The 27,160-nt window shown below is 44.6% G+C and overlaps 4 protein-coding genes across 6 annotated transcripts; 2 read left to right on the top strand and 2 right to left on the bottom strand.

The window, feature by feature from the left end:
• Positions 1–1,877: 1,877 nt before the first annotated feature.
• Positions 1,878–17,472, bottom strand: orb (polyadenylation element binding protein orb). 3 transcript variants are annotated; one of them, XM_017161977.3, is made up of 9 exons: positions 17,440–17,472; positions 7,095–7,278; positions 5,643–6,070; positions 4,759–4,895; positions 4,408–4,672; positions 3,178–3,863; positions 2,931–3,111; positions 2,483–2,868; positions 1,878–2,427 (listed from the first exon to the last, which is right to left on the bottom strand). In XM_017161977.3, exons 1-9 carry the CDS (start codon positions 17,455–17,457, stop codon positions 2,073–2,075), a joined length of 2,640 nt encoding a protein of 879 aa, XP_017017466.1. In that variant the 5' UTR covers positions 17,458–17,472; the 3' UTR covers positions 1,878–2,072. The 3 variants fall into 3 exon arrangements, with proteins under 3 accessions (XP_017017466.1, XP_017017465.1, XP_017017467.1); XM_017161976.3 differs by lacking the exons at positions 7,095–7,278; positions 17,440–17,472 and adding an exon at positions 6,225–6,894; XM_017161978.3 differs by lacking the exons at positions 4,408–4,672; positions 4,759–4,895; positions 5,643–6,070; positions 7,095–7,278; positions 17,440–17,472 and adding an exon at positions 4,217–4,351.
• Positions 17,473–20,077: 2,605 nt separating this feature from the next.
• Cdc16 (cell division cycle protein 16) lies at positions 20,078–23,035 on the top strand. Its single transcript, XM_017162102.3, has 6 exons — positions 20,078–20,262; positions 20,324–20,834; positions 20,890–21,172; positions 21,236–21,493; positions 21,550–22,198; positions 22,261–23,035. The coding sequence occupies exons 1-6, from the start codon at positions 20,167–20,169 to the stop codon at positions 22,615–22,617; spliced, it is 2,154 nt and encodes a 717-aa protein (XP_017017591.1). The 5' UTR covers positions 20,078–20,166; the 3' UTR covers positions 22,618–23,035.
• Positions 23,036–23,124: 89 nt separating this feature from the next.
• LOC108071277 (hatching enzyme 1.2) lies at positions 23,125–24,820 on the top strand. Its single transcript, XM_017161969.3, has 2 exons — positions 23,125–24,448; positions 24,519–24,820. The coding sequence occupies exons 1-2, from the start codon at positions 23,633–23,635 to the stop codon at positions 24,768–24,770; spliced, it is 1,068 nt and encodes a 355-aa protein (XP_017017458.1). The 5' UTR covers positions 23,125–23,632; the 3' UTR covers positions 24,771–24,820.
• A 63-nt stretch (positions 24,821–24,883) lies between these two features.
• Positions 24,884–27,118, bottom strand: wam (wampa). The gene has a single exon (XM_017161952.3). It carries the CDS (start codon positions 26,946–26,948, stop codon positions 25,296–25,298), a length of 1,653 nt encoding a protein of 550 aa, XP_017017441.1. The 5' UTR covers positions 26,949–27,118; the 3' UTR covers positions 24,884–25,295.
• Positions 27,119–27,160: the final 42 nt, after the last annotated feature.

Genomic DNA, 27,160 nt, shown 5'->3' with positions numbered 1-27,160 from the left:
TTAAGTGGGTGATTTTTTCTTGGTTTGGGTTCTCCTCTCTCCTAATCGAAGGCATTATTTATGTGTGTGTGTGTGTGTGTGTTTGGGTGTATAGATAGGTAACGTACATATATGTATATGGTAAATGGTTAATAACAATGCACTGCACTTGTGGGCCTGGGCTTATGTTCATTGCTAATCATACACCGGCCAGGCCAGTGCGAACTGGTCCTGGCTAAAGGAAACTAAGCTAGGTATAGGCGCTACAACAGAAACCGTTACACTAAGAGGCATCCTTGATTTGCCTAGACCCGCAATCCCTCGACTACTTTAAAAATTGCTTATCCTCGCAGCAAATCTATATATTAAAAACTAAACAAATTCAACTATTCCGCTCCCTCCTAGTCGCCGTTTTTCGTTCGTTATTGTTATAATTACATGGTTTTTTATATTTGTTTCTTTTGAAGACTACCTTAAAATCCCTGTAGGTTCATCGTAATGCGTGTGTAAATGTGTGATGTACGAGATAATGCTAAAAACAATTAATGCCTAGGAGGGCCATATGCGTTAAAATGACACATAACACCCGTTGTCTCTCGTTGAGTCTGAAATACTCGATTACATTGGTTGCTCTCTGTCTTTCTGAGTATTCAGTTGTTTCGGTAAAGTAATTTGATTGTTTTTATGCTTAAATTCGTTTGAATTTAAATGTTGATATTAGACTAGTTCTAGTTTCTTAACTTGGTTAGCTAAGGAGTAACAATCAGCATGGGAAGCGCAAGGTTAGTGTTAGGTGTTAAGCTTGTAATAAGAGTGGCCAAAATGAAACCAAGGCGAAGTCAAAAGCGATTTGTTATATATATTTGTGGTTTTGTTTCGAGAGTACGTGTGTGTTTGGTTTTATGATTGAATTTAGAGAGTTCGCGTTCGTTCGGTTTTGGTTTAAGTATAGAGTTAAAGGTTATTTTCACTATGCGTATTAGGTGTACAAAATGAGTAACTTTTAAATAAAGTTAAGGCCTTGCGTAAAGTTCAATATGTAATACTATGTGGCTACATACAAGTGTGAATATTTTAAATATAGTTAATATATAGGCGCTTGAGATCCGTTCTCAAAATACATGGAAATGAGTGTTTGGACATAAATTATAATCATAGTGCCGAGCGGAGCTCTAAAACTGGTGTGGAACGGCCAAAAAAGCCGAGGAATGATAAAGCCTTAAAACAAAGTTCAACAATCAATCAATCAATCAATCAATCAGCCATCGCCGCGATTATGTTCAACATTGATAATGAGCTTAGAACTAATCCAGAACAAAAACTATACAAAATATATATATAATAACTCAGGTTCGTAACAAAATTCAATTCAGGTGACAAAAAAATAAGGGGACTGGTTGGTGTTGAGTTAAATGAATTTACAATTTTTAAAATGTCTTTAAAAATTGAAATTCCCTGATAAACGCTTAACGGACAATCCAAAAAAATAATCATTTCAACTCGGGGGCTTGGGGGCTTAGCTATGTAAAAAGAAACCATGTAAAATTCCTCAGTAATAGCGCAAAACATAACAAAAAAATATATATAACCTCTCATCTAACTAATCGGAAAGTTGCTGGGTCGAGTCTCTTCCAGTTACTCGACGCCAGCACTTCGTCCGCTTCGCTCACTTAAAATTAAACATTGTACAAATAAGAAAATATAAACAGCTTTCTTAGCCAAGAAACTAACAAGTGTCCTGCAGGGGCGACCATTTCACGTGTCCATTCGTTTAGCATTCGAATGCCAGCTCCAAATGCTGATATGTAAGCATGATTATCAAAAAAATAGTGTGAATGTGTATGTGTGGGGGGGGGGTCATCGACCAACACTAATTGCCTTCAAGGAAATTCAAAGTGTAAGCTTCATCATATCCTACCGATCTAATATACACACATCAATAAAACTGTGTTCACAATAATGATGATGAAGATGATGTCGAGCCCGGGTCTCCATCGGCTCCTGGAAAAACTCTGCCACTAAAAGTCCAAAATTCCGCATTATACGCACAAGCGGAAAATCCGTAAAACGGTGCGGATAAATGCTTAAGCTGTCTAGATCGCCGGATGATTGTGCTGCTTTTGCCGCTGTTGCTGTTGCTGATGCTGCTGGAAGTTGTACATTGCTGCAGCATTGCCGGATCCGGGATTACTCATCAAGTTGAGATTGTGAGACTGTTGCGATTGCTGCTGGATATGATGGTGCTTCTGTTGGTGGATCTGATGTTGCTGGTGATGCGGCATCTTGTTTTCGCCGCTCATACTGTGGCTGGATGAGGCCAGCGAAACAGTCGACGAGGATGGACCGATGCCAACAAGGCTCTGGGACTTGGAATTGCGTGTCAGGGGCTTATGGTTTTTGACGATGTCACAGCTGTGCTGCCATTGCCAGCAACTGCGGCAGAAATATCTAAAAAATAATAATTTAATTACGTTTCCCCAAGTTTATAGTTCGGTATACCCACCGGAAACAAGACAACTCTCGACAATAGTAGGGACCGTGTTGAACTCCGCAAATTGAGCACAAAGCATCCTCCAAATACGGATCTACCTGCACCTTTTTGGTAAACTTTGTGGTTCGAATCTCTATAAATGCGGCCGAGACGGCTTTCATGTAGGAGCGAAAGTTACTAAAGGTCACGCGTCCCGATCCTATCGGGTACTTGTACTTGTCCGTGTCTATGCCAGCATACAACACACCATCGAACAGATCATCCATGATCTTGCCCAGCCCCTCGGCCGTTAACTTGCCATGAAGGGCGCCAACGAATACTGTCTTAGTAGGATCTAGCTTCTGGGAACTTGAGCGCACAAAGTTGGAGTCGGCAATTATCCATGGAATGACTTCCACCTGTTTAATAAGAAGCAAATTTCATATTTGTAGACTTGACTTCATTGGACTTGAATACTCACGTCCTTAGACTTGATGCGACGCGAGGAGATCTTGAAAAAATAGTTGCTGCCGCTATGCGAGTCATCCACCTGGACCACACAGGCAGAGAGTAGGGCCTTGACCTGCTTGTCGGACTCAAAGATTATGTACACATAGCCCTTGGGCTGCGCAGCCTGCTGTTCCTTTCCGGGCCACTCCACTCTGGCGAAATCGGGATTTGGGGGTTAGTTAGAAAATCGGTTAAAATGCTACAGTGCGCTCTCTCACTTGATGGAGCCAAAGGGCTTAAATATCTGTATGAGCGATTGCTCACTGATGTCCCAGGGAATGCCTCCGAGGAAGACTTTGGGCGAATAGTTGAGCATGCGGTGCGAGCGCGGCGGCAGCTGTCCGCTCCAGGTACATGTGGCGTCACATAGAGCCGCCGAGCTCCTGTGAAACTTTGCCACGCGATCCAGATGACCATCGTTGGTGGCTCCAGTGCCGGTGCCACCACCTGTCATATCCGACATGGTTATTCCGTTGGTCGATCCTCCCATACCTATAAGGCTGTTAAGGCTATTTCCAGTCACGCTGCCTATGGTGTTACCAGCATAGCTCTGCAGCAATTGGTTGAGCAGCGGCATCTGCTGCGTTTGCGCTTGCAGCAGCTTCAGTGTGTTGATACGCTGCAAGTTCTGCAATTTCGCTAGTTCCATATCCACGCTGGCAAAGTTGTCTAGGCTGCACTGACCGAGGCAGTTCTCGTTGCCCCCGCCGACAGTGCCAATGCCATTCAGCTCAAAACCGTGCTGCTGCTGCTGCTGTTGACCTGCATTGTTGGTCATCTGCTGCTCGTAGTTCCTGCTCATGTTAGCGTATTGCTGCTGCAGCTGGTGTTGGTGTTGCTGTTGCTGATGGTGCTGTTGTTGCTGCATTGAGGCCAATTTGTTGCTATTAACCGACAGCAAGTTCTAAAATATAATTTGATTTTAAATGTTTTAATATGTATTATAATATATATAATTTAGTATATAATATAATTTTAATTCAATACTAAAATATATTGTTAGGCAGCCTATAGGGGAGACGAAAAAGTATACAAAAATTGGCACAGCAATAGTCACCGTAGCTGTCATAAGCCGGAAAGTGCGAGCAATCTCAGAATCGAAATTATCATCTAGGATTCAGAGCATGATTCCATATATATATCTTTCAAATCGGGTATCTCACATTTGAATTCTTAACTTATCGAATACTTTATAATTTACTGAATTGCGATTTCTAACCTGTTGATTTTAAAGTTTTGTAAGTCTGATTATCTTACCAAACTTAAAACATTAGCCATCGTTGTCCTTAGGTAAAAATTTAAAACATAATTTTGTGAGTTTTTTTTTCTGGACGAATATTAGTTGTAACCAAAAATTTCGTTTACTTTGAATGAAAACCCTGAGTGCCTTGACTCAATGAAATTTAATTACATTTGTGAATTAAGAAGGATCAATAAAAATGACTTACAATCATGTCCAGTAGGTTGGTTTCGCTAATCGACTGACTGCTGTTCTGGCTCTCCGGCGAGTTGGAGCGCGTAGAGGCATTTGCCAGGCTCAGTCCCAAGCCACTGCCCGTGGACTGGCCCAAGCTGGTGTATCCCTGATGCGGCTGCTGTTGTTGTTGTTGCTGCTGCTGCTGCTGTTGTTGCTGCTGCTGCTGCTGATGCTGGTAGAGCATGTTGATAGAGTCCATGGAGAGGCCATTGCCGTTAGAGGAGTTGCTGCTGTCACTGGAAGGGTTAAGGCAACGAGCTTGATTAGTCAACGTGATCAATTGGGATTGGGAGCGGGTGCCGCATATCACATTGGTTATTACCTGACTAAAGGTGAACTGTGAAAGGAGCGATTGTAAATAGATGTAGGCGTACTTGGCGATAAAGGTGCAGAGCAATCGAAGCTGATGTTTGTTCTTTGGAAAGCCTTAAGTGGGTTACTTTGTGCAACATTTTCAAACTAAGTTCGCCAATTCACCCAAAAAAGAAAGAAAGAATGGAAACAACAACAAATAAATTAAAAAGAGGAAAGGAAACAACAACGGTGGTAACGATAACCAATAACTTCGTCATAACGAAGTTGCACATACTCTTGCATTTGCCACTATTACATTTTTCTTTTATTTCGAGTGTATATTTTTTACCTCTTTGGTTTAGAACATTTTTAAATGCAACAATCGGAATCTAGGAAGGAATCTTGGGCTTAACTTGGAGAGCTTCTGCAAGGTTATATTTGAAAAGGAAAAACACCGAGTGAAGTGGGTCTATAGAAAAACGTTTTTAATAATTTTTTTAATTAACGGTTGCGATTTTTAAAATTAATTTTTCTACATTAAATTTATTATTCCAAGACCAAATGTATAATTAATTGTTTATGACTTTCTTCTTTACGGTTTCTTAAAATTAAATATTATATTAAATATATTGCTATTTTCATTTAAGAAAAATACAAAATTCAATTTGACCCACTCACAACACATAGAGAGACAGAGACAGACAGAAGGAAAGAGTTCGAAATCATAAGACGGTTATATAGACCACGAGTGAGACACACGGGCGGGGGTAGATACGGATTACGAGTTCAAGCAAAAAGTTAGGAGAATTAAGTGCAAATTGAGTGCAGTTAGAGACAAGTCCCAGCCAGAGAGGACAGGCATCAAACGACGGCGAAACTGCCGGAGGCGTTAACACAAGCTCCTGGCCTTACCTGGAAGTAGTCGAAACTGGACGACTTGGTGCCCGGCGATGCCGAGGACTGAGTGGAACTGGGCGTGAGGGGAGCATAGACCGCCGCGTTTGGGGAAAGTTGGATGCCATCACCGGCAGACGCGGCGACAGCGGCAGCGGCAGCAGCGCTGGCGAGCAGCAGATTGTTGACGCCGCTGCTGCTGCCGTTGCCACCAAAGCTGCCGGGGGTTTGGCTCGCGGGGCAGTTGGCTCCTCCCTGGCCCGATCCTAGTCCCGATCCTACTCCTGTTCCTGTTCCCGATGCTGTTCCGACCGTAGTAGCTCCTGCTGCAGCCGCTCCTCCTCCTCCTCCTCCCATCGATGATGTCGAGGGGTTTTGGCCAATTCCGACGACTCCATTGCCACCATTGCCACAGAGGCCAAGCAGATCGTTCAGTGTGATTGGATCTGGGTTGGTGGAGAGACAGAGAGAACGAAAAGGGTGAGGGTGAGTGCAATGTCAACAATTATCGTAAAGTTTGCCCAGCCCTCGATAAATCAAAACTATTGCCCCTCAAGCACTTTGCAAATATTCGAAAAACTGCTAATAAATTAGGCGTACTGCAGTTGCTGTTTGTGGTGTCCATGCTGCTCGGGTTGCTTTTGCTGCTGCTGTTGATACTTTCCCCATTGCTGTTGCTATAGCCACTACTGCTGTCTTGGGCCAAGTTCTGACCTCTGTAGCCAGCAGCCGCCAGCCTTTCAAGGTCCTTGGCAGTGTTGTTGCAACTGCTGTCGGTGCTGCCATCGCCGCTGCTTTCGCCGCTGGTCTCAAATTCAAAGGATTTCTGCGGCATCTGTTTTCCAATGAAGACCGTCTCTAGGCCCAGCATAGGTGCTACATTGGATCGGAGGCTATTGGCGCAATGGAACTCTTCTGCTTCAGCGATTTGTTTCTTCGAGCTGGTACACATTTCGGTCTTCTCTTAATTTTTTGTTTTCTTTTGTAGACAAGAAACAATTTCGAGCTTGTATTTAAAATTTTAGTGGTACTTAAAAATTTGATTCTGGCTTCGTTGTTCCGGTACTTATGTTGACAATTTAAGGTCCAAACGTTAGGGGAAATTTTTGAAAGCCCACCACTCGAGTCTTCGGGATCTCGAGGCCAGCTTAAAACAACGTGTCTAATGAAACTTAATAACAATGTGAAATTAGACTACGAATTGTGTATGTATGTGTGCCGGCTTCTAAAAGTAAAAAAGTATTGAAATGAATTTTGTGCGTCCAAATAGGACTTTGGCAGCAAAGTAAAAGTAATATTTGATTTTCCTTAACAAATAACTATGTGACTAGCTCGCTAATTGATAATGTTTTAAACTTGCAGCGTTATGAAGAAAAAAAAAAAGCAATTTAAAAAATCTAAATAACTAACACCCCATGTAATTTATTTCCTAAAGTAGAGATGACTCTTGAATTGAGGGGCTCAACTCACCGTTGATAAAAGATATCAGTCCATCGTCGGTACATCTACCCAGAAGATCGTGCTGCTGTTGCTGCTGCTGGTGATGGTCGAGGAAGGAACTGATCGAGTGCTTTTGCAGCAGCTCCGTCGTGGTGGATCCACCGCTTAGGGCTCGCATATTGCCGGCAGTTCCGGAGCAATCGGTGGTGTCGTACTGGAAATTAAAAAGAGAACGCAGAACGATGACATCAAACTGGAGATTTGCACTGAAGCTGCCATAAAATGGAAATAAAGACAAAACGTAGAACGATGACATCAAGCAAGAGATTTGCACTCAAGTTGCAATAAAAGCAGGCGGTAGTTGGTGAAAGTTTTATTGTCTCCCAGTCTCCCCCTTTTTTTTTTTTTGGTATGTCAGGTGGCAAAGGACAGGAGTTTTCCCGCCCCCAAGGCAGCAACTAATGAATCGTTTATCTTTCACATTTCTTGCCACATGCCAGGCGGGCGCCAAGGGGATGAGGATGCGGATGCAACCGCACGAGGACAGCCACAAGGAGACAGCACCACCACACTATGCTTTTCCCATTTTCCGGCACCCTTGTCGCACTCGCACTACCACTAGCACCCGCACATCCGCCTTTCTCGTCCACCTCCTTCACCTCGCACTCCTCTGAGCACTCTCGAGCGCCTGGGCGCAATTAAAAGCGCATCAAGTGTCAGTGGAGCACACTTAAAAATGCCAAATTAGTGCAAATATTGTTATCAGGCACTCACCAAACAATTTAGAGCAAAATGGCGTACAACTCATTACGCCGGATTAATGCGGCCCACGAAATGGAAAGGAACGTAACGAAAGCCAACGATTCGGTACGGAGAGTGACGGCAACATAAAGAGAAGGAAGAGGGACTGACTGGTATGGATGAGAAGGAGGACGATGAGGATGAAGCAAAGCTAAATGTGCCAAAGCCAGGGCAACAAGTCATTGTCGTTGGGCGATGGCGACGGTCAATGGTCAGATGATGATAAGTGGGTGCGAGCGAAGGAGTTGCTCCAGTTACCCAGAAGGGATACGCTCCTTGATTGTCTATGTGAATCAGTGGGTTAGCAAAAGAGAAATGTAACATAATTGATTCGGTTTATAGAGATTTTCTTAGCCGAAAAATGGCAAACAAATGTGTCTATACAACCTGAGCTTAATAATTTCTATTCCAATATGTATCGGCATAAATAATTTGGTTTTAACAGACTACTTAATTTTTAAATCCATAGGCTCTACAAGATTTTCACAATTGATTTTTTAACAAATCAAAGAAAACTTTTGAATATACAAATTAAAGTGTATAATTTTAATAATATTTATACTAAGAGCTTAAGGTGTAATCAGACAACCAGTTTAGCATTGGTAAACCAGATAAACAGTGACATTTGTTTATAGTTTAATCTTTTCTTGTGAAGACTTTCATCCAAAGTTTAATTAACTTTCAAAAACATTAGTTTTACAGGCGTGTAGTGAGTGGAAATGATGCGATTTTCCGGGCCCATCCCCACAAAGAGATCTGGTAAACTGTTCGGGTACAAAAGTTAAAGATCTACCGCCACATAAGAGACTTGACAAGTCGAAGGGAATGAAAAGAACTTCCACTTGGTGGCGTTGGAGGCAAGTTTTGAATGCCGGCAATGGAGCGACAGTCGACGGCTTCCTTAGTCTTTGTCAACCTGCCACAACTATGTTAAGTACAAAACTTGCTATGGATTTAAAAATTGAATGACAACTTGATGAAGGTACGTGCAAAGTCGGAAATGGCACGAGCATCCCACACACGCACGGCAATCATCCGCCCGCCTGCTCTCCCACTCCGCCACATCCTCTCGGCTGAGTCAGGAAGCGGGTGAAATGTGGGGGGATCCGACCACCGGACAACTCTCTGCTCGACTAAGAGGCGCAGCATTGTGGCCTGTTGACACACAACCAAGAGTACGGGTGAGTGTGAGCTTCTGTGGGGGATTTCAGACTTTGTTTTTAACGCTCACACGTCACACCACCACCCACACAGTTACAACTTGTGGCAGCCGATAAAAAAAGAAGGCGGCGTCAATGAATGCAAATTACAAATAGTCTTCAAGCTATTTTGTAATGCCGAGGCCGCATCCGCATCCTTCTAAGGATCCGCCGTCCAAAATGCCAGTAAGACGCTAAAAGCTTTCGCTGTCGGAAATGGAAAAGGCGTCAAAGATACTAACGAGGACGAAAAGCCATCGCCTTGAAAACGAATTGAAGATGCTCTTTTGGCCACAGTGTCTCTACCTTGAAATACCCTATTGGATCTTAGAGAAAATACGTTTGGATTAGATTTTGTCGGGTTTAGAAAATAATCAAATATCCCTTTAAATTATAACTACAGAAACACGTACATAATTCTCGTTTTAGCATATTAATAGCTCAATCAAGCACCAATACCCGGTCGTCACTTCTCATCCGTATTTCTTCAACAAAAAAAAGCCCATAAAAAACGAAATTGAATACGACAAAAAATCTTAACCACCCTATTGACGCAGAGATAACACCCTGGCCTATTGACTGCTCTATTCTCGACACCCCAGGACAGGCTTCTTCTGCAGGCCATCATCTACTATATCGATGCCTCTGTTTCAGCGGCTTTTTCTCCTGCTGCTCCTGCTGCTGCTTGTCTTTTGTCGTCGAGGATTTGCAAAATTTGATTCAGTGGCGTTGCTGCGCTGCTGCTGTGACCGAGAGTTGCCCTTCGTCCGCACTGCCAGCCGATTGCTACATGGAGATATTCAGCATCTCTTTGCGTCCCATCCAAAGACGATGTCAGCCAAGGGGCTAAAGAGCCTGGCCACCCATAACTCAGTAGTTATTTATCCAATGTCCATTTGACTTGGCTTTTGTACATTCTCCTTCTCTCCTCCTATGTATCTCCTCCTCAGCTGGTTGGCCATTTTCTTCGGGTTTTCTTGAATTTTATTTTTGGCAAGCGATTTGCCTGGGCCACTGGCTCTGGGATTTCGTCCTGGGTCTGGCCTGCATTTTAACGGCGGACACACTCACACATGGGGATGCACAAGGGGGAGGGAATTGGGAGTGAGGAGAGCGTTTCCGGGGCCAGGGCCTCTGCAAAATTACAAGTTTCTGCTTTCAGAAGTCATACAAATTATTATGTTTGCATCGCTTACAACACTTATTAGATGTTTTGCTGCCCCCCAGTACTGCTTCTGATTCTGCTCTCCCTGTTCCGCATCCGCATTCACATTGACATCCACATCCACATCCTTTACCAATGCTTCTGGAGCTCTGGCCCAAAGGGTTTTCGGCATTAAAATTTGATGGCATGTAGTGATAAGCGTTCAATAACGATGTTGTCCTTGTCGTCGCCGCCACTCCAAGCTCCCGGCATCCTGTCCCTACCCCCGGGGCCACTTCATTCGATTCGTTTCGTTTCGATTTCCCTCTGCCCCTCCACTCCGTTCCTCTTCCGATGACCGCAGCCAGAGGTTAATGCACAGTTGTAATTTTTTATGGCCGATTACATGTTGCCAACTTGTGGGCGAAAAGGGAATCATAAAGGGGGCAAAGAAATGGCGGGGCTGGCAAGTCCATAAAGGATAAGAGTTATGACCGAATGCATTTGAATTTGCCAGCGGTAATAGAGTGTTTGCATATTACGTGGCGAGTGTTTAAGTCCCCTCGAAGGCAACTCTGTTCAATCCATCCGCTGAGTAGATTTAGCCTGGACAATTTATGGAACTCTGTTCTACAAATTTAGGGATTTTACTGGTGTGCCAGAGGGTAAACCTAGTAGATGCATCTATATTTGGAACAGTTTTCAATTATTGCGTACTATTTCAAGTTTAATTTGTGAGAAAGAGTATCTTAGCTTCACTGCTAGTGCATCAATCGAATTTAAGAAGTTGATCCGTAATTTGAATTTCTGGAAAGGTGTCCAAAACCTAATAAGTATAATCCGATACACGTAGCTCGACTAAGTGGATTTTCCAAGGAACGCGCAGCTGGCGAAGATGGGAAGCGTTTAATGTTTGCAAATTAAAAACCATTCACCGGAAGCGAGTCACCTTGGGCAGAACTTTGTCCGTAGGCCAAAGGATTCGATAAGATGCAAATGCCTGCAGGACACCAGGCATTGCCTCCTCCTGCCCACCGTGGGCTGGGCTGGCTCGCTCCTAATGCAGTGGCACGTAATTGCTGCGCCTACGAGAATGCAACGACAGTTGGGTCACAGCTCCTGCTGTCGTGCATCCTGTCTGCTGCCTCCTCCGACTGCTTCTGCTCCTGTTCCTTTTGCCAGCAGCTGCTGCTGTGCATTTCATTAAATGCCAATGCCTGGGCAAATTAAATTGAGTCTGAACATGTCGAGTGCCATTTCATCAGGCTCAAAAGTCGATTTTAGCTTTGACGCGATGTGTCGCATTCATATTTACATAACTGCTGCATGCTCTCAGGCACTCGAATGCGTTGTTGTTTTGTGTTTGTGCTGAGTGCAATATGAAAACAAGACATTAAATGCCTTTCTGGATCAAAACTCAACTATCAAAGCGCCAGCAGACGTCTTCCCTGACGACTTTAGAGGCTCCAGAATGGAATGATATTGATAAGTACTCCGACCTTAGGATACCCAGTTCATAAATCATTGCATTCATTCGTTCTTTCTTTGAAAAATATATTGTAGATATTTGTAAACCTTTTTAATTTTTGGTTCATACGTAGGCAGCTCTGCCTGAAAGTATTTGTATTCTTGATCAGCCAGGTAAACCAATATAAACAAAACCGTTTAGAAGGTTTCTATATACATTAGTAATACCGTACGGCGAGGGTACATAAACTTCGACTTGCCAAAGGTTGCTTCCTTTTGCGTCTTCTGTGTGATCCCTCTTTCTCCCCTGTCAGTTTCCCACTTGTTCTCCTTATAGCGGAGTCAGTCGCAGTTGCAGCTTCCTTTCGCATGCAGCCCATCCATTTAATAATAACAATATCGTAATTCAGGCAAGTCTCTGACAGCAGCAGCCTTTACATGGGCGTAGCCATCCCCCTTCCAGCCTGCTCTTTACAACGACAAACAAACGAGAGAAGCGTAGCGACATTTCAGTTTCAACGGCAACATTTCCGATTCTCGGCGCTTTGTTGCCGTTGTTATTGTTTCTCTCTCGTGGGAAAGGAGGGCGGTGGCTCCAAAAGTGGGAGGGACGGGCCAAGCAGCCGTCAACAGGCATTCAATACAAGCACGTTTTAGTACGTGTGTGAGTGCTAAGTGGAAATAAAACACGCGCTTTTTCCGCACTGTATTATCTGCTGCTGGATCTGTGGATCTTTTTTATATCTGCCGGTGGTGGGCCTATACTATGCCCACATCCCGCTTCTGGGGATGCTTCTACCGCTCCTACTTTTGGGTGGCAGGAGCAACCACCACAGGATGCATGCTGCGCATTTTTTAGGCAGCCCACGAGGCAAAAAGGCACCATTTTCCATTTTGCCGGGCCTGGTTGAAAACAGAAACCCATCCAACTTTTAAAAGCCTAGGGAAGAGGCTCGAATATGAAATATTATATACTTCTTAAGGGGGTCTTCTCATTGGGCAACTTTTTTTTTTCGATTTTTTTTTTTTTTGCATTTATTTATAGTTTGGGATGGTGTGTATATGTCCCCAAAAGGATTTTTAGAAATTCGAAATACTTTAGAAGATACAGCCTTTTTTGTGAAGCAAGATCTATGCAAAATGAGCTTTTTTCAAACTTCAAACGCGTTTATCTCGAAACCACGTTTTTCGAACTGGCGGCCATGATATCTCCAGTTCAACTGAACCGATTTTCATGAAACAAAGTGGAATCGACGCAGAATTGTCACCATTTTCGGCTGACGGAACAGATTTTTTTTAAATTTTTTTTTCTATTTTTTTTTTACACTAAACTACAAAAAAAACGCCCGAAATCGAATTTTTTTTTTGAATGGCCGCCATTTTGTTTTAAAAATTTTTAAAAAAAATCTGTTCCGTCAGCCGAAATTGACATCTATTCTGATTATAACCCCGTTTTTATTTTTCATTTCGGACGCTCTGGAGACCCTGAATCGTGGCCGCCAGGACGACACCTTTTTTTTCGACCACCAAGTTTGAAGTCTCATTACTCTTTGAACAACCCTCGTATCGAGGCAAGAACAACTTTCTTAGTTACTTTGAACATTTTTGAATACAATAAATAAAAAAAGTTTTCAATTATTCTTTGCGTTTTCAAATAAGAATTTTTTTAAAAAGGGTCCAAAAAACGGCTTTTGAATGAGAAGACCCCCTTAATGAAATTAAAGAAACCCTAAATTAAAGTTGACTTTAAAAATTTCTAAAAGGTAAACCTAATAATAGAACGAAATAATAGATGCAATTTCTTGGACGTTCCCGAAAAAGTATGCTACATTTGATAGAGTGACGAGTTACTGGCCGAAAGTTTAGTTTTTTTTTTTTTTTAATTTAAAGCACAGGCTGACCTCTGCTGGTCCAGATAGTCTCTACATTATTTTATATTCTCCCTAAAGGTAGCACGGTTTGGATTTTACATAAAATACATAACCAGTAATTTAAAGGTACTTTATCGAGTCGAAGTATAAATACACTTTCAGGTATAAAATGTATTTTAACAATTTACATCTCTTTGATAGACCATTATTTTAATTCTCAAAACCGTTAAGCATAGCATTACTTTCGAGGTCCAAGCATTTGTAGCTTATAATCTTGACAACAATGTGCATACTTATTCTTTGGAATTTAAAAATAAAAAGAAGCTTAGAATTATTGCTTCTTGGGGCAAACAAAGTCCATTTTATGACAAGTTGTAATGAAAACGCTGTGTGGATTTTGTGAGGACAGACTGCCTCCTTGTGGGCGTTCTAAAAGTCACAACAGAGTTGCAGGAACCTCTGCGAGTGTATGGAAAACAAGAGGCGACTCCAGCTGGGTGCTGGCCTTTTGTGGTTTGCCTTTTGTTGTTGTTGTTGTGGGCAATGTTGTTGATGTTGCTGCTCTGCTCATTGCTGTTTGCTTCTATTTTCTTTTGCCGCATTTTTGTTCGCTTTTAATGATAACGCAACAGCATTGTCTATATGCCGCCGCACCGCCTATGCTCCCCGCCGAAAGCCAGATACCCTCAGCCACCTTTCGTCATCCGTTCAACCACAAAGTTGCCGAGGAGAGGAAAGGTTGAGGCGGCCAGTTCAGCGGGTCAGGGGTGAGGTGGAGCGGGTGCACCACAACGCATGCCGCACTGCCAATGCATTAAATGCTAGTTGAGTATTGTGCGACGTCTGGCGAAGTAAATTCAATTGAATTTTGCACTCGTTTTCTGTTTTTTAGTTATTTTCTTTTTTCATTTTTCTCCCATTTGCTGCTGTTTTTTCCACTCCCCATTTTTATTTCTTTTTTTTTTTATTTTTTCTCATTTTTGTTAAATGCCAGAGGCTCATATTGCACTGGGCTACGCCCTAATACGCCACCGCCAACTCCACCCACCGCAGCGCAACAAACGCACCCTGGTTGATATTTTCCCATTGTTGTTGCTGCTGCTGCTGCAGTTGTTATCCTTCTCGCTGGCGGCGGGCGTGTGATTTGCTTGGTATCGACATTTTAATGATGTGCCCTGGGGCTGCCGGCTGCCACCGCATTGTTGGAAGACGCCTTGGCCGCCTTGTACTTTTGGCATTTGCGCGAAATGTCGAGACATTCCAATAGTCTGGGCAGGAGCAGTGGCAGGACTGGGATTGGGACTGGATCCGGGACTGGGACTGAGAGGCCGAGGTGGACATCCCTAGTTGGCGTAGACAGCCTGCGGCAAATACTTAAGTATACATAACCAACTGTTAATGCCGCCCAGCCCAATGATTTGCTTCAAATGATTTTTCTTTCCTCTACTTTACAGCCTCTAGTATTTCCCTTGAGTTCGGGCTTGAATAATCCCAATAATTTTCAATCTCAAAATCAAACTTGAGCCGACTAATAACTGGCAATTGCATGCAGTCACTTTGTGTCCGTTTAGGCAGGGTGGAACTGGTTTTAATGGCTCCTTGATTCCTGCAACAGTACGATCCAGAGGCATAGAAGCCAATTTTTCTCATGCTTTAAATTATCAGAAATTGTCCTTTTTATTTTAGTAGGGAACTCAAAATGAATTAAACTGTTAAAGTCTTTTTGCATCTTAAAAAGTCAATTGAAGGACCGAACTGGTGCTGAACTCCACTTGCACTCCCAAACAATAAAGAAAAATGCTCTATGAAATGATGCCACAGCAGGATATGAATATGCTTTGGATGCAGAGCAGGACGCTACAGCGCAAAAACACATATCACACACATCCCACAGCTTAAAATTGCACATAAAATGTTCAGCATTTCTTATGACCGACAAATTTTCCGTTGTGGACCCCCCACATTATTTATAGGCAGTTTAAACAGCGGGCAATGGCGCAATGGAAATGAATGCAAAAATATAAATACTACAAATATATATTGTAGATGCGAGAAGAGAATAGCAAGGGAGATGAAGATGGGAGAAGGACATTAAGTACACGCCACGTTGCCATGAAGTAGACGCATTTTAGACATTACCAGCAAATAAATATGAATATAGAGCCATAGATCCCCTCCCGACGAACGGGGGGATGGACTCTGCTTACACGACGAAATTGACATTTTGCATTTAGTTATTCAGATGGGTCTATTTAGATTTTTTTCCCCCATTTTGCTGCTGCCGCTGCTAGCAGCCACAATAAAATAAGAAGAAAAATTGCATAATAACCCCTTTGAAATCGTCGGATTATCCTTAAATATTTGTGTAAACATTGTAACAAATGCGCAGCTCCATTGTCAGCCAACTCGGGCCATGGATGCAGCTCCCTCAGCCTGCTCGAGGTCCTCCTCCTGTGCCATCCCCAATCCATTGACGTAGTCAAGGCAGCTTTTCCTCAACCCCTGTGCGTTCTCGTCTGTCGTCAAATGCCTGAATGATGAGCAATAGACGGGGCCCGGGTCTCCTGTCACAGTCGACAATGAGCAACTTTTTCAGAAGTAGGAAGACGTGGCAAAGATATAAACGGGAGGCAAAGACGCAGCCAACAATGGGACCAAGTGCTCCAAAGGCGAAGCATCTTAAAAAACCTGTCACACATATTGACAGTCGCTTCAGGACCGTTTAAATCTAGTCGAGGGTCGGGGCATGGGCTTAGTTGTGATGGCTTGGTTAGCATATGCGTATCACAGCATAAAATACATTGTAATCATTATATTCATATGTGGGGTGAAGGGCAATGGCAATTGCCATATCTGATATCATTTGATGTGTATTGATATCCATCTAGGATATTGCCAGGAAGAACAATTAATTTTAAAGGGGATAAAGTGGTTGTCAGGATGGGACAAGTAATCATTTGGGATAAGGGTAAAGACTTCTAGCAAGTCATTTGATTGTGTGACGAATATTTCAACTGAGAGATACCAATTCAAATAAAATGTTTAAGTCTAATTGCTAAGGAATATTTTGAGACCAGGCTTTGAATGCGAATATAATAAATAAATAAATAATATAAATATAATTAAGTATATTAAAGGTGACTCTAAAATTGTACATGGAAAAAATTGACCTAGAAAGAAAATCACTCTAATCATCTGTAATGCTAAAAGCATTCTTGAATTTTTAGTTTATTAAAAAATGGAAAATCTCTTAATCTATAATCCCATTTATGTCACTTTCGCCTGGATAGAATTATTTTAACAGTGTAACAACCACTTTGCCGCTTCCTAGCGTTCTCTCCATTTATGTTGCCACTCGCTCTGCGAGTCCTAATCGAATCATTTCATTTAAGTGAATTAAAAAACATATAAAGGCGAGCGAAATTAAATCACGCAACTATTTTGCGCAACAAAGAGTACAATTACACAGCTACGCCCAGGAAATTACCCGCCCCCGCGCCACAAAGGACTGACGACAAGGACGACGGAGAGGCGCTGCAGTGTCTGGCGGACAAAACGCCGCAAGTTTAATCGAATTTAACTACTCATAATGTGCAGCAGACGGCAGGACGAACAAGGTGGCAAACTCTCAGAAGTGAGGCGTAAAGTTGGGCACTAATCCTATTAGGATCATATCCAGCCAGCCCGCCAGCCACTCGCGAGTTGCGACTCCCAAATTGGGTAGGTGAGCCCAAAGGCCGGGACAGCTGATGCGCTCTCTCCGTAATCCATGTAAGCCCTCTCTCGCGACCACTGCCTCGCCTCGTCTCGTTGTGCGACTTCAGTCGAACTCGTACGTGAGCGTTTAAATTACCGCTCTGGAGTGCGAATGGGTTTTATTATTATTTACATACCTGTTGCAGCAGGGGCATTGTTTTGAATAAAAATTCCAATTTCCACACTTGTTCACGTTGCGCTCCTGCTCGTTGGTGTTGGTGCTCGGTTCGTGTGCTCGTCTGCCTTCGTGTTGGCGTTCGGCAGCATCCGCAACTGACAAAGCGCCAAAACAGATGTCACCACTTCCGCGTCGTTCCGGCCCACTCCCTCTGCCCGCAGAGAGTCCTTGCGCGAACTTGGCTCTCTCTCGCAAGCTCCCACTCGCTGCGCAGGTTTGAGTTCGTTGCGGTTTGAGTTCGAGTTGGACTCCGTGTTAAGCCTGGGGCCTCGTTGCCGTTATAGTTGTTGGGGAATTTCGGTTGACTTTTTTTGGCTCCACAGGATATGCGAGTGAGTGAGAGGAGAGGCCCAAAGACAGCTGGCAGATGTGGCCGTATCAGCAGTAAATAGTCATCGATTCATTATTCCGCCTCGTCAACGATGCAAATTTCCAAAGACCTGGAAGGCAGACACATACAATTAGCATAAGCTCGAATACATAATGGATAATGGATGATAGTACGCCTCGCCGGCCCTTTGTAGTTTCCCCCTCCCCCGAAAACTGTCCTCCTTTTTTGATCCAAACCAGTGGAGCGAGCGCAAGGAGCACAAAAACACACGCGTACGCATTTGAGCGTTAAGTGCCGTAAATCGATCAAGGCGTAGCCCTCTCACTCTCACCAATTGTAATTAACTGTAATCCATTGGCGTTTACTTTGGAGCCGTCGTTTTGCGGCTCCAAGCGCACCAACTATGCATTATCCTTCGGGTGGTAATCCTTTCGCCGGATAGCGGAAGCTGTGTGTTGAGCAAACCTATTATTAGAGCCATAAATCAGCGTGAAATGAGTTGGAGTTGGAAAATGGCTCCATCGCAGCTTTTCGAGATGGATGCCAAGCCCTGTCTCGTGCTCCCTCTCTCTCGCGCCCGCTCGCACTCGGTCCGTCCCTCTCTGTGCGTATAATAATGGGTAGTAAGAATAAGTGTGTAGTTGAGGCGGCGATTGGTTGTTCTTGTTGTTGCCGTCGTCGACGTTGTCGTTGTTCCTACCACAGAGATGACGTGAGCCGAAAAGCAGAAAGCGTATGAGGAGGAACAACGGCAAATACTAGTACTAGTACGTAGTGCAGGTTGTAAAATACGCACTGTTAGAACGAGATGGAATGACAATGAGCCGCGGCCCTATTTCAACGCCGATTTTCAGTCAACAAATTGTTGTGCCGGCTCCCCGATACACACACACACACATGCACAGACGGCACACACCCGTAGCACCTATACATACCCAGGACTCTGCCGAAAACACGCGCGTTGCGCATAAATTCGTGTGAATTTAATTTTAATTCTGCATCCGCAATCGCATCCCGTTCCTTTTGTCGTCCGCCAAGCACATTTTTGCTTTTTACTATTGCTCTGCACTCACACTCGAGCACTCCGCCGTGCCAGCAACTGTTACTTCTGCCTTGCACGCCTTTCGCCGTTCTTTGGTCGCTCCTTCTGCTTCCCCTGCTTCGTCGCCGAAACTCCGCCTCACGGATGCATTGCTTTTTGTTTGTTAATAAACTATTTTTCTGAATCGGCCGCTTTCCTCAAACTCGTGTATTTTAATTTTACTTTTCTGCGAGCAATGTTAGTATTAAATCATAATAATCTTTGGAAGAAACTAAATCCGTGATATTTGTTGTTGGGAATTGTTTGGAAGCGGGAAATGTGGTATTTTTAATTTCCTAATTGGCAAAAAAAAAAAAAATTATTAAGTAAATCAATAGAATTTTAAGCTTTGCTCTATTGCAACCGGCGAATGTTTAGTATACAGTTGTGTTTATTTGTTTACAACTTTTTTTATTTTTGAAAGTAAAAATACCTACACCCGCAACTGTTTTTAAAAAATTTCAAATTTCTTTGCGAATGGCCAGCTTGCACATGTATTTATAGGTTTCTTCTCGAGCCGAACTGGGCCGAGGGCTGACGAACAGTCCTGCCATCTCTTCGGGTCGTAAAAGCTTAAAAAGCTATTCAGGGTATTCCCTTGACGCGTGAATGAATAGGGTTGTGCAAAAATGTAAAAATATTGTTTCGATGATATATCATTTTTATTTATATTTTAGCAAATTGGTAAAATATTTATCTATCGGAAAATATCGACTATCGAGTATTTTTTTATAATTTAATTCAATCATTTTGCTAACACCTCCAACCATACGACAGAATTACTGAAAATAACGGTCATGTTATGCGATAGTTAGCCGATATTTCAACTGAGAACAGACCATAAAAACTTCTGCAAATATTTTAACTGTCGCATTAACTTTAAAATAATCGGTACGGTATTCATTTAAATTCCAATTATTCTATTATTAAGATTTATATGGGGAAATAGTGACTTGATTTTGACTGTTTGAGCATTGTATACCTTCAAAAGCAACACACACAACTTCAATACGTTTTTCATTAGCTTTAAATAAATAATTTTAATGTAATTATTTCGATATTTTAAATCATTTTCATAATATTTTAAAAATGCATATTTTTTTGCGCTTGACGATGTCCCAGTTTCTTTCAGTGCAACAATCCGTTATTTTCCCTGCGAATGGCACAACAGCTGATTTTTTTCGACGTTGCCAGATCAATTAACTTGCTTAGCGGCTGCGATTTCCAATAAAATTGTTTAATACGGAAAAAAACAAAATTTATATTAAATTAAAATGCCGGGGGACGCGGAAAACACCAGTACCGACGCCGCCAGTGACCACATCGACCTGTGCATGTATAGGAAATTGGTCAAGCAGTTTATAGACATGGCAAGTAGCACTGAAAACAAAAAGCCGGCAATTGTTAATGATTTTCAAATTGCACTTTTAGCGTCGCTATTCCACGGCGCTGTTCTGGGCGGAGAAGGTGGCAGTGCTGAGTGGCCAGGAGCCCAGGGATATCTATTACCAGGCGCAGTGCATGTTCCTGTTGGGCGAGTTCCACCGAGCTGCGTACACAATTCAGCACAACAAGCTGGAGAAGAGCTCGCTGCCGTGCTTTAATCTGCTGCTGGAGAGCCTTTACGCGGCCAAGGAGTTCGCGGAGGCGGCCAATGTCATTCAGAACGTGGATGTGGAGCTGATGACTACTTCCCTGATTAACCAGCCCGTGGACGCGGGCAGTGGCTGCTACCTGGAGAGCAACAGTGTCTTTGGCGGCGAGGAGAACCATCGGAACGAGCTGCTGGCATCCATTTACCTGATGAAGGGCAAGGTGTACGAAGCCCTTGACAATCGCGGCACGGCCATGGACTTCTATGTGCAGGCCCTGCACAAGTCTATCTACTGCTTCGAGGCTCTGGAGGCGCTGGTTCAGCACGAGATGTTGATGGCCTGGGAGGGTAAATAGAGAGCTTTTCATTGTTTTGTTCTAAATAATTAGCGCACTTTCCGTAGAATTTGAGCTGATGCACCATCTGCCACTCGCCCAGCAATCCAGCGAAACGGACGCCAAGTTCATCCTAAAGCTCTACGAGTCTCGTTTAAAGAAGTACTACGAACTGATATCCGCTCGCAATGCCGAGGAGATCTCGCCCATCGTCAATCCGGATGTATTAAAGTTCATCAAGGAGTTCACGGCGCGGGTGCAGCAGACCTGTTCCTCGGAGTCGCAAATGCCCAAGGTGAGCGCTCTGAAAGTGCCGCTCACCCCCAGCCAGTTTATGTCGCCCGCCCAGAAGTGAGTCCTTTTGAGAAGTCCCTTATAGTTGCACTAACTAGCTTGTTATTTATTCTGTTTAAGAGTCCTAGAAGATCTTAAGGCTCCCACGTTTTCGCTGCAAACGAGCCTGTCGCGGGCTTCCTCCCTTATCGATGCCTCTCATCGGTCCATGTTCGATTCGTCGAGTCGCAGGCGATCCCGGGATCACGATGCGGACACCCTAATTCCCCTCGCAGATTGCCTGAATCGCGTTCAACGCAGCACAGATCTCATGGCTGCCGAGGCGGAAAAGTGTTTCTACGATTGCGACTACAAGCTGTGCCTGAAAATACTGAATGAGTGAGTACAAGGATTTAGATATCAAGTCCCTTGGTATAGACTGTGTGTCTTTACAGATTACTCAAGGTGGATCCATTCCATAACAACGCTCTGACCATTCAAATTGCCTGCTTGGTGGAGAACGGCGACTTCAATCGCCTCTTTTACGTGGCCCATAAGCTGGTGGATCGCTATCCCGACAAGGCCATCTCCTGGTATGCCGTTGGATGCTACTACGACATGATTGGAAAGAGCGATCCCGCCAGGCGTTACCTATCTAAGGCCACTGCCTTGGATCGATTGTACGGCCCCGCTTGGTTGGCCTACGGTCATAGCTTTGCCAATGAAAACGAACACGAACAGGCGATGGCGGCGTACTTCAAGGCCACCCAATTGATGCGCGGTTGCCACCTGCCTCTGCTCTACATTGGCGTGGAGTGCGGGCTGACCAAGAATCTGGAGCTTGCGGAAAAGTTCTTTCTGCAGGCGATGAACATTGCTCCTCTGGACGTATACGTGCTACATGAGCTCGGTGTGATTAAGTATGAATATGAGTTCTTTGACGGCGCCGCCACCATTTTTCAGTGCACTGTCGACATTGTGAAGCAGCGGGCCAAGACCAATAACGAAGAGATTTCGGCCCGCTGGGAGCCGCTCTTCATCAATCTGGGCCACTCGCTTCGTAAAGTGCACAAGTATGAGGAGGCCCTGTATAACTTTCAAAATGTACGACCTAGAGAGGGATATATATATCTAGTCTATTTTACATAGTTTTATACCCTTTTCAGGCCCTCCTCCTGAAGCCACAGAATGCCACGACCTACACCTCTATTGGATTCATTCACGCACTGCTGGGCAACTTGGACAGCGCCATCGAGTCGTTCCATAAGAGTTTAGCCCTAAACAGAGACTGCATTGTGACCTCAACGATCCTGAAGAGCTGCATAGAGGACCTCATGGACGACTCCTCTACCATCGATGAGATTTGCAGTGCCGCACTGCGGGATGTGGCCAAGAATATTACGGCCAACAGCCGTCGTGTCCTCAACTCGGACAAGCTGAAGCTGAAGCTCAAGTTTGACGAAGAGGAGGAGCTGAATGCCTCAGATTCCAACATGGTTGTGGAAATGAGCTTTGATACCTAGGAATAACTACCCCTGTCTATTATCAATGCTAGCTCCGTTCGTTAGCCGGGCAAACATGTGTCTTGTGCACTTGAACTTAATTCGTGGCCAGAGCAAACACAGATGTGTTCTTTCTGTTCTGGCTAATGAGCGGAGTCTTTGGGATTTTTCTCGGCTCTCTGTTTTTCCCCAAGCATCCATTGAAGTCGCCGCCGCCATGTGAATAATATTTAGTATTTAAGAATGCGCAAAGTCTCATTTGAATCATATTTTGTGAGGGTCCTAGCCAAGCTCTCTCCATCATTCTGTTACTTTTAATCAATCTGTAATTAGGTGTAATTAAAGTTTGTGCAAGGAATTGAAGTTGTATCTGAAAATGTAAACGAGGAACATAAACCCAGTTTGCTTCCTTAAATTAAAGCACGTACTCCCAAAAATAGTGAGTGAACTTTTTCAATGCCATTTTTGCTTCGCGTGCTTGAAAAATAAGAAATTTCCACATGAATTATTTAAATGTTCCGCGTGTGCTGTTTCCACTCCAAATCCCCGGCCAATTATTCCGGAATATCTTAGCACAGTGAGCGGTATAAATTCATAAAGCGAAGAGGTCGCCGGCGCGATAGTGCTTATCGGTTATCGCTTTGGGGGCGAAAAATTACGAATTAAGTGTCGTTAAACTTTGGATATGCAAACAAACTACTGATACACTTTATGGCAGAGCCACCCACCCACAGCACACAGTCCACAGCTCCATGAATAAGCGCTGGCCAAATATTTACGCCTGGCCATAAAGCGTGTGACAATCCACAATCCAAGAAGCCGGCAGCGATGACGACTGCAGATCCGGCGAAGGTTTCCGCGTGGAAAACTTGTTTATGCATATGAAAGCCACCGCTGGCAGAAGGGCGATAAAGACGTCGGCGAGATTATGCTGTGGAATATATAAATATCCCAGCCAGACCAGAAGTCAGCACAGTCCAAGTCTAGCTATTCAGTCAAGAGGAAAGCTAACCGCCAAACAATTTCAAGTCCAACAATGACTCCAAAGGTATTTCTAGTCCTAGCTCTGGCTCTAACCACCTGCCAGGCCCTTCCTTTCGTGTCCTACGATGACGCGGATGACACGGAGGTAGTTGAGTTGCCAGGAATCGAGGAGGTTCCTCCAAAACTGGGCCAGGACATAATTGATCTCACACCGCTCGGCACAGCTCTCTTTGGTAAGCCGGATGAGGACATGACAGCCACTCTGGTGGGCAATTTTAGTGCCGACACGGATGAGATGAATCCCGAGGAGCTGGGCAGCTACCTGGAGGGCGATATGCTTGTGCCCCAGACGGATCTGATCATGAAGAATGGCCTGCCCACCCAGTCCTCCCGTTGGCCCAATGGCGTCGTCCCTTACGAGATCCGGGGCAGTTTCAATGCCCGTGATATGGCCACCATTGAGAATGCCATTGCCGAGTACCATCGTCGCACCTGCATCCGTTTTGTGCGTCGCAGCTCTGAGCGGGACTACATCTCCATTCGAGGCGACAACTCCGGCTGCTGGTCCTCTGTTGGCCGTGTGGGTGGCAAGCAGGAGGTAAATCTGCAGTCACCCGGCTGCCTGAGTCGTCCCGGTACCGCCATGCACGAGCTGATGCACGCCCTGGGATTCCTTCACGAGCAGAATCGCATGGAGCGTGATGGCTATGTGGCCATCCAGTACAACAATGTCCAGTCCTCGGCAATGAACAACTTTGAGAAGGCCGCTCGCACCGAGGCCTTTGGAGTGCCCTACGACTACGGCAGTGTGATGCATTACTCAAAGAATGCCTTCTCCATCAATGGACAACCCACCATTGTGGCCATGGTAAGTCCTTTGGTGGCCATAAATTACTTATTTCTTAAATTTTAATTTAATTTGATAATTTCCCATGCAGCAAGCCAACGGCGCTGACAAGATGGGCCAGAGAAACGGCTTTTCGGACTTGGATATCCAGAAACTTAACCGGATGTACGATTGCGGTACTGCTAATGCTGCTCCAATTGTTCCCGCTCCGGCCCCTGTCCCTGGAGTCGCTCCTGGTGCTGGTGCTGCTGCTGGCAGTGGCAATCCCATTGTGGACAGCTTCCTGGGTGGTCTAATCAGCGGCCTGGGCTTAGGTGAAGAGGAGGAGAAGACCAGCTCCTAAACAAAAAGAACTTGGCCACAGAATCTACTAGCTACGTACGATCATCCTCGCCCCGAATTATTTAATGCATATACCAAACATACTAGCACGAATATATGAATCTTTAGTCTACATATATGTTTAGATTTAATCAATAAAGACAATAGCAAGAATTGAATATATATAATTGAGTTTTTTTTAAATGAGCAAACTTAATTTGAAGTCTTACTTGTGGATTTTCTTTTAAATTCCAGTAATTGCAGCAGTATTTGCAGTAGATAGATTCTATGTTAATCACTCATACGCAGTGTTGGCCTCTTTTACCTAAAGTTAAAAGTTTGACTTTATCCAGAATAAGTTTGAAATTTATTATAATCGAAACCGAGAATGATTAGAATTTTAAGCATCTGGAGATATTTGATATGGATCCCGGGACAAAAATATATATCACTGGTTAAAATAGAAACTGAAACAAGTAATGTCCCATGCTAAATTTCTGACAAATTCAGAGCTTCTGGAACAAGCCTTAGCTCCTTGAGGAAGGACCTACATATTGCGCTTGGCGGCCAGGAGTCGAGAACGCGGCAGTCGGCACTGACTGATGCTGTGCAGGCGGTACTGCATTTCCGGCTGAGTGACCTTCTCGTATAGCTTCTTCTTGGCCTCAGTGACCGTGTGAACCAAAACGCCATCGCCGCCTTCATCCATGTTGAAGGCCTCGCCCTCGGCGCACTCGGGACACTGTTGTGTGAGCACGATGTCGTTGAGATCAGTAGGCAGCTCGCAGACCTTTTCGATCTGCTTGACCACGTAGTCGAAGCGTCCTTCTTCCTGGCGTTCTGTCATATAAACGCTGGCCGTTAGCTCCTGGACCCTCACTTCGAGAATCTTGAGGAAGCGGCTCACGTTGACCAAGTTGACGTGGGTGTGATCGCCCAGCAACTTGGACAGCGGAGAGGCATCGATGGAGCACATTTCACAGATGGTCTCCACACCCTGCAAGAGGTTCTCAAGCCGCGTATCGTTTTTTTCCCTAGCCTTGTGCAGGTCCATGTTCGACTCCTCCTTGTCACGCACCTTGGCCTCCAGGCTGGCGATCTGATCCAGCTGGTCCTGCAGCGTATTCGAGTTGTCCTTCTTCAAAGCAACAATGTCCTCGAAGAGGCGGTTAACCGAGTTGTTCAGCAGAGTGATATGGTAGCTCATCTCGTTGGCGTAGTTGAAGAAGGAGTAGTAGAGGCTCTCCTGCTGCTGGAACTTCTCGATCACTTCATCCACGTTGTTGGAGTCGGTGTACTCAAGGATCTTCTGCAGCACTGAGTTGTACAGATTAATCTTCTTGTTGTGGATGCGCCGGAACTTGTCCCGTCGCTTGTACTCCTTTGGCTGCAGATCGGCCAGCTCCCTGGTCTTGGACTTGCAGTGCAAGAAGGCGCTGTTGTCTCCGTCGGCGGCCACTTTCCGCATGATGCCCTGCATCTCCACACGCCTCAGCTCTCGCTCCTTGGCCTCCCGTTTGGCCAGCATGTCGATCTTCTCGTAGACCTCAATACAGCCATCGAAGGTGTTCACAGCGTACTCAATGAGATCTAAGAGGTATTTCTTGTCGCTGTTGAGCTTCTGCACCATCTTGGTGTACGAGTCGTTGAAAAAGGTGCGGTGGTTGAGGATGCGGATTAGCTGCTCCCGCAACTCAGCATTGGCCGCAGTGAAGCCACACTCCTGCCGTATGCCCACCTCCAGTGAGTTCTCCAGGATGTTCAACCGCTTGCGGGCCTTCATCACATAGGCCTGGTGCTGCTGGTCGGGAATTGTCAACCGGTTGAGGTTGTAGATTTGCTTGGCCATCCGGCTCGTCTCGCGCTCCATGTTTAGGATGGAGGTCTTCAGCGAGTTGATGTCCTGCGAGAGGTTTTCTTGGCACTCAACATGGCAGCGGATCAGCTCCAGATAGCGCTCGTTGTTCCTCTTGTGAGTGGTACCGCTGGCCACCCAGATCTGGGCTCTCAGGTCGTTCTTCTCCTCCTCCAGCTGATCGTTGGCCGTCTCATAGCTGGCCTCAATGATGGTCTCCTTGCGTGTCTTGAGCTTGCTGGACAGGATCTTCTTGTACTCGCGCTGGCGTTTGCCCAGCTCCTTGTGCTTGAGCAGATAGCTCTCCAAGAAGCCAACCTTGTCGAAAGGCGTGATTTCGTCCATGGCGATGGTATTTTATTGGTGATGTCTTCAAATTTGTTGAACAAAAACTGGTATTCGTGGGTGGTATTTCTAAGGAATGGAACGAGTAACCTTTTTTGTATTTGAGTGTCGTGTCCGCTCTCTGTATTCAATGAACTTCTGAATCTTTGACCTATCGAAATGTCCACTAAGATGTGATTTCAAATCCAAGGCACATGGGACGGAAAATCGGT

This window comes from Drosophila kikkawai, chromosome 3R (genome assembly GCF_030179895.1).
Source record: "Drosophila kikkawai strain 14028-0561.14 chromosome 3R, DkikHiC1v2, whole genome shotgun sequence".
NCBI lineage: Eukaryota > Metazoa > Arthropoda > Insecta > Diptera > Drosophilidae > Drosophila > Drosophila kikkawai.
Note: the sequence above shows the minus strand (reverse complement) of the source record. Positions and strands in the feature narration are given on the sequence as shown.